This window comes from Dipteris shenzhenensis, chromosome 2 (genome assembly GCF_047967505.1).
Source record: "Dipteris shenzhenensis isolate YYH24624 ecotype China chromosome 2, Dip_SZ_1.0, whole genome shotgun sequence".
NCBI classification, from domain to species: domain Eukaryota; kingdom Viridiplantae; phylum Streptophyta; class Polypodiopsida; order Gleicheniales; family Dipteridaceae; genus Dipteris; species Dipteris shenzhenensis.
Window position 1 is genome coordinate 63,095,296 of NC_141597.1, and position 9,333 is coordinate 63,104,628.

Below are 9,333 nucleotides of genomic sequence, written 5' to 3' on the forward strand. Positions count from 1 at the left end.
GATCTTTCGACGAAGAACGGGGTGTCCTACCGAGGTGACTCCCCCCATGCGAATGTACCCTTAACCCTTAAATCGTGAGGGAAAGAGACCCCTCCCCTGGTTCTCCGCAACGGAAAGTAAGATCGGAACAAGATTTTAAGGGGGTGATCCACCCACCAAGTCCCCACTATAACGGTATCTAGAGCTCCAATCCACTCAAAACAAGTAGCCCAAACGGAGTGCACCAGTTTACAATAGAAATACAAGAAAAAGCCCAAAAGAGAAGGAAGAAGAGGTCATTTTAAGTGGTTTTTCGACACAAGCGAAGCGAGAGTCAGATAAGTACCACCAACTCTATAAGTACCGCCAATTCTATAACACTTGACTTTTGCTGTAAAATAAACCCCTTTTCTGAAATTACAGCAAGTCATTTTCTCTCTTGTATTACTAAAAGGTAAGAATGGAAGGGAAAGGGATACTTAATAATGAACTTGTCCTTTTCCTCCACTACTAGAAGGAGATAGGGAGAGAACACCATCACCTCCTCTTGAAGAGGATAACTTAGACGAGAGTTACACACATCTTGAGTACGATAATACACACATAGAGTTACCTTCATCTCTCCTTCAAGAATCTCTTGATAGGGAGTTTTCTTTTAAAAATGAAGGGAGAAATGAGTCCATCCAAGACACAGAGTTTACGCCTTTAACTCAAAATCCCATACACATGGATTATAATCCAAGTGCAAGAGGGAGAGAGGAGTCTCCCATTGATAAGCTAGTTTCTCAGCTTAGCCATATGATTGAACAGTCCAATTAGGGATAAAAGAGTGCTGAATTTTGGGGATGACGATTTAAGTACCCCCTGGAAGAGAGCCAGATTCCAACCCCGAGAGAGAATACAATTCCCAAAATATGATGGAGCAAGAGAGGCGGATAAAATCCTCAATTGGATTCGTCATTTAGAGCTATATTTTCCCATCAAGATAAGACCGATCACGAGAAACTTGCTCTTGCCACACTACATCTACAGAAGGATGCTTTGATGTGGTGATCCAGGCAATTCGATAACGAGAGTAACGCTGAATTTACAGCTAGGTTCTGAAAACTCTTTAGAGTTACCTGAGAAGAGTGAGAATGATAAAACTCTCCATCGTGGGTGCTCTAAACAGTCTCCAAGGATTGTCCAGTTCGTTGAAAGTTTTGTAGCTCTATGTCAATGTAATGTGTATAATGTATACCTTTGTAAGACTAGAATAAGTCCAATCATACAAATTTAGATTTTTTGTTGTCCTAAAGATATTTTTTCTAAATGTTTTTGTGTAAAATTAGGGTCACGTATGTTTCATCCCTACGGGCTGAACCATACTCCACTCATACTTCCATACTCGTATGACCTATGCGTATGGTAACGTATGGACAAAACTATGATGAGCCTTTTTACTCGTGATGAGTCGAATTCCCTTCTAAATTAAAACCTCTAGGAAAGAAGGTATGTCCAAAAACGTTTTCAAGGCCTTGGTGCCTTGAAAAGTTCTTTCAAGTCACTATATGCTCAATAGGAAAACAATGAAAGCATTCAAAATCAAATTTTGCCATTGCTGCATATAGATGTTTCAAATCTCCAATCAAAGAATATTTTTTATGAACTTTCCTAGCTTTTCTAACATGCTCTTGAAGACGGATGAAAGCAATACAATAAGTCTGACCTAAATAAAGCATACTACTATGAATAGGACTAAGAGCTAGAAACCTGCAAAGATGTTTACTCCTAAGATATCTTAATTTATTGAGAATCCTTATATTGTTATTGGTACAATGTGTGCTAACCAATATCGACTTTAAAATAGACGATTTGATAGAACCTTCCCCAAAATCATGAAGTTGATTAAAATTTAATCTAAATAATCTACCTCTATACGGGTTTCACACATGTCTAGAAGAGAAACAACGGGTGAAGAGTCAAAAGAACATACTTCGTCAAAGTCAACATTTGTAGAAGGCATCTTTAAAGTTTCAGTCGTTAGGACCAATTTAAGACCAAGCCCGCCGCTTGTGGGCGAATGATCCAAGGTCAAAAAGGGCGCTGCTGACCACACCCCCCCTCTTTTTTAGTAGGGTTGCCACCAAGCAATAGGGCCTAAGAGGCTACTCAATACACTTGAGAGATCATCAACAATAGCGTGAAGTCAAGTGCTCATGGCTTCTTAATAGAATCCCTACTAAGTTCCCTATCACACCAAGAACCTTTCAAGAAACTCCTTGGTCCCAGAAGGGCCCAAATACCTACAACAAAGAACAACAAGATAGACACATAACAAAAAGAAGAAAAAGAAAAATAATACACATCCAAATAAGAAATTCAGTCAAACTAGAGAATCAACTAAGGATAAGAGCATTACAAAAGAGCAAACATCTTTAAATAAGTTAAAATAAAGCAAACAAAAGGAAAAAGAGACTCAGCAAGCATAAGAACTCACACACATATTTGATAAGGTAGCTGCTGGGGCATATGCACCCTCAAAAGATAAATCATTGAAGCACATCAGCTAGCCACCACTGGGATGAAAATTCTTATAGAACTTGCATGTCCACTAAGGCGACAAAAAAATATACTTTCATAAATGATAAGACTAGAATATATGCAATCTTACAAATTAACATTTTTTATAGAACAAGCAAAAGAACAAAGGAAAGAAGTGAGTTTGTAAGCAACTTTAGGCAAAATATGAGTAAATGAGAAAATAAAAAGGAATAATAACTTAGTAAGTAAAGCTACACTTATCTTCTTATCAGTTCCCAAGCATAAGCTGTCATCTGGGTTTCGAAAGATTCCTTGGGTAAACCCCGTGCTTATAAGCTAAGCTTTGAAATCGCAACCAAACAGCAAAAATTTTGATAGCAAAAAGGAAGAAACAAAGCAGAAATTTTAGAAGGAGAAATGCGAAGAGAGAGAGAGAGAGAAAGAGAGAGAGAGAGAGAGAGAGAGTTAAATTAGGTTAAATTTCCATCGCAACCCAACCTAACCAAAAAATATGTACCTTTGTAAGACTAGGATAAGTCCAATCATACAAATTTAGATTTTTTGTTGCTCCAAAGACCATAAATCTACACAAAAAAAAAAAGAAAATGAAAGAGAAGAAAAAAGAGGTAAACGAATACTTTTATGAAAAACAAAAGGAAGACATACTTAGCAAGCAAGCAACACTTATGCCGTCATCAGTGCCCAAGCATAAGCAGCTATACTGGGTTTCTAAAGACCCACGGAGTCTCTTGGGCAAACCCAATGCTTACTAAAATACATCAAAAAAACAAAAGAGAAAGAAAACAAGAAATAAAGAAGAAAGGAAGAAGGTGACTAAGCAAAAATAAACAAGCAAGTCAGGAAACAAAATCTTCCAAAAACTGGAATTCTCTCTCTCTCTCTCTCTCTCTCTCTCTCTTATTTAAAACATAAAAAGCTATGGACCCTTTACACTTATGTATCGCTTCTTACAAAGAGGTAAATTTACATTCCTAACTTAGAAAGCAAAAGCATACTCAATCAAACTCTCTTTTGAAACTAAAAGAAAAACGGACTATTCAGCTCCCGTTGTTTTTAGCTTACGTTCAATCATTCTAAACATACCTAAGGCCGATACACCATAGATAAAAGACTTCATATCTAAGATTGTGCGTACTTTTTTCATTATTTTCCTTGGATTATACCTCTTGTGTAATAGTAAGATGATCAAATTACTACATTGAGTGATAAAAGACTCCTTAGTTATACAAAGGCGGGAAAATCTATGGAATTGGGAAGAAATGAGTCCATATTTTGCCAAATCAAAAATGTTTGAGTCAATGTGAGGCATTTTTATAATGTGTAAACCACTATATTCAGGTTGTTCACGTTTATCGTATATATCAACCTCTAATCCTATGGTAGATTGAGAAAGTCTAAGATCTAAGAACACACAAGAAACCCCTCTTGAAGTACAGTTCAGTTCACAAGAGTCAGGAGCATAGATTCCTTCTCCAAAAGCACAAGCGTCTTTGTACATAAAGTCTCGAAATTTAGGAACATTTGGTACAAATAAATCATCTATAAAACGCCTAACTTGGCTAAGCTTATGTAAAATGATAGGGCAGGTACTGATAGATATAAGACGTTGCATAAACTCAAATTCATAAGTGAAAAGATAAAAGTTTGCTAAAAAGACAGCACAATTAGTACCCATGGGGATTCCTATAATTTGTTGAAACAAAGAATCACCTATTGTGATGTAAAGATTATCTAAAAGAAAATCTATCCAAGAGCAAACATCTTCAACACTTACTACCGTTGTGTATCTTTTCTTTTTAGAACCAATGTCATGATCTTTCTTATTTAGCCACAAAAAGTCAAAGCATAAAGCTGTTTTCTCAACTTTTAGCAATTTGCATCTATCTTTGTCAAATCTCAGCTTGAAAACTTCAGCCACTAGCTTCTTGATTCTAAACTTCAGGTCTTCCAGCTCGATCTTTATGTAAAGCATGGTAAAATCATAGGTTTGAAGGGGAATAGGAGACTCTTTTTCCTGAATGCTTCGAGAGGAATTAAAAAATTATACACCAGTCATAACTCCTGCAGAGTCGTTTAAAATCCAGCTTGAGTGCGAGGGGACATCTGCCTCCTTTAATAAGTCCCTCCAAAGTTCATGGACACTAGGCAACATGGCTTTGAAGCAGTAGCTTAGCCATTTAGAGACATCCGTCAAAGTAGGCCCACAAGCAGCTGCAATAAATCTTGGCTTTTCTGGAGTTTTGACTTCCAAGCAGCACAAAGAAAAGGGATACTTGGATTGCAAACAAACTAATTTGTAAAAGAAGAAGAAAGAAACAACAACTAGTGTGCGAACACATGGGAACAAAGATAAACCAACATACATATAAGAAAACAAATTAAACAACCAACGCAAACACAAGGAAACAATTTGTATCATTATTTTTTAATTTGTTCGTTTTTTTTTTGCTTATTTCAAATTTAAAATAATTATAAATAACAAAATAAGAGACTGGAAGGAAAAATATTTAAAAAAAACAAACACGCACGCACGCACGCATATAGCTGAATTGAACTATACTATACAGGTACCTCAGAGTAGATGAACACCAAAAAGATGAACAAATATAAGGACTAAATAACTCCAAAAACATGAACTCCACACCATATATGAATCTGAATAAGCGCAATCACAAACCTTGACAGTCCAATTCTTGTCCACAAGGAGATTTGACGATTTTAGATCGCGATGAACAATGGGTGGGTTGCAGTGATGAAGATAGTTCATCCCTCGAGCCTGAAAAACATAGAAAAACCAATCAATTTTCTCAACCACTAGATCCTTAGGTCTTCGAAGCTGTTTGTTCCACTGCAAAGCAAGCATGACACTGATTACTTGCTTTGAGTCAGATTCACTGGCAGAAAAAGCTTATTCAACAATGGAAATAATGGCAGGAAAAGCTCATTCAACATTGGAAATAAGAACAAAATATGCCGCCGAAATTCACGAGTCATACAATATCCAAAGCCATGTGCAACCGACGTTTCCAATCAATTCCCTGAGTGTTTCTATGAAGCAGACGAAATAGACTGCCCCTGTCAATTCAGAACTTAATCAGAGGGGGAGGTAAACAGCTTCTTGAGAAAAATCTTCAACAAAATGCTCTAACAAAACCAGAATGGAAACAAGATGAAGGTGCAAGTACCAACCGTGGTAAAAACTCTGTTACAATCGCAAGATGGAGAGGTGAGGTCACAGCTCCCATAAAAAGAACAATGTTTGGATGCCTCAGTCTTTTCATAAGAGCTACCTTCTCCCAGCAGCAAAGCAAAATGGAGACATTATATACATTCATGAGACTAGAATATATCCAATCTTACAAATTAAAATATTTATCAAACTATAAAATGGAGACATTGTCAGACTCGACCAAAGGCAAAAATTATTCAGACACTTATGTTTGCTCGTTGCCAAAAAAAGAAAATACCAAATATCTTCCTTACCTCCTTTCTGAAGTCATAAAGAAGCTCCTCCGAGTATTCTTGTTCCGTAAACAATTTGATAGCTACATCCTGCCAGCACAGTAGTTAAAATGTCAGCTTCTCATCCAAAGGACAATAGTGACAATCCACAGAGCAACAAACAACAATGCCAGGAAAAGTAAGCAGTTGTGGCATACCGAGCCATACCACAGACCATGGTATACAGTACCACAGGAACCTGCACCAATCCCAAGTATTAGGTCAGTTTTGGCAAATCCATATGGAAACCAAATTCCCTTAAGATCAGATCTGCTCCTAGTCTTGCTATACATTGTAGCAAGACTATGAAGCAGCCTTCAGGACCACTCAAAGCCATGTGTTTGCTTTTTCCATAGTTGAAAATACGCTTTATATTACCCATCGTCTTTGTTAATGTCAGCCACTCTCAGCAGTGCTACATGTACAGGCAGAAATAATAAAGATTGTACAGTATTGACAACGGCAACCCCTTTTGCTAATCTCAACCACACTGCACATCATAACTTATAAATGTGAGGATTCACCCAAAATTACCAAATGACACATGCAATGAAAGTACCTTGTCCAATCTGCTCCCCTAGTGTTAGCTCCTCCCATGCAATCTCACATTCCAATGCTTCATAGTCAGCCTCGATTCTCTGTAGTGAACTGCAATTTGTACTGCCTGTGCTACTGTTGCTACCGGGGGTACCGATATGGCCCGAATTGCTTGAACCCGGAGCATTAGCTAAATTGAGCCTACTGAGATCGGGTAAACCCTCATTTTCTGATTCTTCCATGTTGTCTAGCCTGTCTTCACTTTGCTGCAACTGATCCAGGCTGTCACGATTGTTACTCTTCCATGGCCAAGCGTGTCCTTTCTGCTCTGCGCTTTCACAATCTGGTGCAGTCCACAGCCTGGGCACTCCTTTCTTTGCCATCCATGCCTCTGCCTTCATGCCCAATGTTTTTAGTCCTCCAGGCATTTTGCCTTCAATTTCATCTCCATTCTGAGCTTCGTTGTCAAACCCATCATCTCTCTTCTTGGTAAGGGGTATAGGAGGCGAGACATTCGATTGAGACAGCCCCTTCTTTCCAATCCATCCTTCAGCCTTCGAACTTAGGGCCTTGAATAGTCCAGCTTTCCACCCATTATGTTCCTCCCCAGATTCACCTTCTGGGTCTGGTATAAAATCATCTTTGGAAGCGGGTGTCACAGGGGGTGAGCTACTTTTGAGAAACGATGTCGGAGTACTGGCGCCACTGGAGGTGGCATCCCCGGCCATTTTCTGTTCATCCCGACTCAAGTCTAGATTTCCAGAATCTGACCCCTGGCTGCCTCCGCTACCACCTTCACGTTCAACTGTGCTGCCATCTGTCCACATCCAGGAAACTTTGGAAGAAACTTTGGAAGAGACTTTGGAAGACACCTTTGACGCCTGTGTTCAAAACTTCAATGGAACAATTAGCATGCGATATCACCCTAATCAGAAATATGAACTGCCTCAAAGGCTCAAGAATTCTCAGAATGCGTACCAAGTTCGAGATGTTGGCTGCGAAAGATAATTGCTTTGGCTCATGAGAATCTGCCTTGAAGTTGCTTGGACCACCAAAAGAATCTTCGCTAGAAGAACTAATAAAAGAGCGTGAATCGTTTGAAACTTCGATAATTCCCAAAAGTGTACCATCATCATCGTAGAACGGTGTATCTGTAACCACGGCTGTAAAGACTTCCCCAGATTTTTTTTTGAGCGGAACTTGACCAGCCCAACTCTTTCCCTTCCTCAGACGTTCCACTAAACCTTCAGCAACATGGTGTGCACTTCCATCTACCAATAACTCCACGATGTTGTGCCCTAAAGTCTCTGATTCAGCATACCCATACAGCAATTCTGCAGTGCGATTCCTGCACACACAAGCTGTGACAGGATCAGACACATATAATCCACACGTGCATTCTCTTGATATCGCGCCCATTAACTCGAAACGTATTAGTAGGTCATGCCGACAATTCAATAGGTGGAACGTCTATATGGGTTCGTAAAGGCATGCAATTCCTTCTCTAGAATCGGGGATTGACTACCCGACAGCAAGGTCGAGTCGTCCGATTCTTTCCCGCGTGGGGCAGTCCAAGAACGAACTTTAACAATATTACTAGGAAGCCTACTTAGTTTTTGGGAGACGAGAGGCATCTATGCGTAGCAATTAACATGGTCAGGTTGAAACGAATTACAAGACACATCAACTTCGTAAATTTCCAAGCAACACCTGGCCGTTCATAACCTGATTGCAATGAAATTTTAAGATCGTGAGAAGACGCAATCGCATGTACCAGTAGGTCACCTCTCCAGAAGGACGCAGTACATATACGGCCTGTCCAACAGACTGTAGAATGTTCCCGTAGTGCTTATCGGTGAGTTGATGAGGAAATCCTTCCGCTCTATCCTCGGCTCCCTGTCTTGAAGAAGACGACGAAAGGCAATGCTGAGATGAAACCGCAGGAGAAGGAAGCGGGGAATTGTTGGAAGAAGCCTGGGTGGCGTTCTTCTTTCTTGGGCGAAACCTCGCAAAAGAAAGGCCACGAAAAGCACCTGTTGCTCCGGCAGGAGAGAAGTTAGATGGCCCTCTTCGAAAAAGCTGAGGGGATACAGACCGAGCTCTTTCCTGAGATCGAAAGCTTCCCTTGAGATCCAGAGAGAACTCGGGCTGATCGTCCGTATTCGCCCCGGATTGATGCTCAGCCATATGGTTGTCGACCAATCTGGACATCTCCGACTTGAGATGGGCGTGGCTAGCTTCCAGCTCTGCGATTCTTTCCAGCAGAACCTCGGATTGAGGTAGTGGGGAAAGAGCCTGATCTGAGGGGGACATAGAATCCAACACCATAGCTTCCGAAACAAAAGCAGAGACAAGCGGCGCGAGACAAGAAATCTAAGCCCAAGCAAGACGATTCATAGTTGGAATGAGGGCTTGAGACTCTTGAAAGGTAAGCAATGGAAACCCCCAGCGCCCATTACAAAGCTTGACAATGAGAGGAAGAAAAGGAAGTTCAAACTCCACAAGCTAAAGCAAGCATCTGGGTAAAAAACTCAAAAAAGAGTTCTTGAAAAACAATCTAGAGGTTACAAGATTCACAGTAAGAGTACGTACTATTTAATGCTGGTTTGACGCCGACCACCAAAACAAGCATCATCTCAGTGTTAAGAACTTGGGATCAATGCAATCTAAGTTAGCTAGTAGGCTCGAAAAATACTACTCGATGCTCAATTACTTGTGACATCCACTTACTTTGACATATGATGAGAGTAAGTATGGGATGCTTTTTAGCGG

General features: G+C 39.9%; 1 protein-coding gene across 2 annotated transcripts in view; it reads right to left on the reverse strand.

Annotated features, from left to right (window-relative positions):
• The window catches only part of LOC147905143 (uncharacterized), a 31,260-nt gene extending 22,155 nt beyond the window's left edge, over positions 1-9,105 (reverse strand). The window contains exons 1-8 of one of the 2 annotated variants that reach the window (XR_015542721.1): positions 8,336-9,105; positions 7,540-7,909; positions 6,584-7,442; positions 6,183-6,223; positions 6,007-6,075; positions 5,713-5,813; positions 5,520-5,598; positions 5,201-5,299 (exon numbers count right to left, since the gene is read on the reverse strand). Coding sequence is in view for 1 of the 2 variants with exons in the window: in XM_087390444.1 (XP_087246570.1) it covers positions 5,201-5,299; positions 5,520-5,598; positions 5,713-5,813; positions 6,007-6,075; positions 6,183-6,223; positions 6,584-7,442; positions 7,540-7,909; positions 8,336-8,889 (2,172 nt within the window). In the remaining variant the exon portion in view is untranslated. The remainder of the gene's footprint in view (positions 1-5,200; positions 5,300-5,519; positions 5,599-5,712; positions 5,814-6,006; positions 6,076-6,182; positions 6,224-6,583; positions 7,443-7,539; positions 7,910-8,335) is intronic. The other variant, XM_087390444.1, reaches the window with a different exon arrangement.
• Between the last annotated feature and the right edge of the window lie 228 nt (positions 9,106-9,333).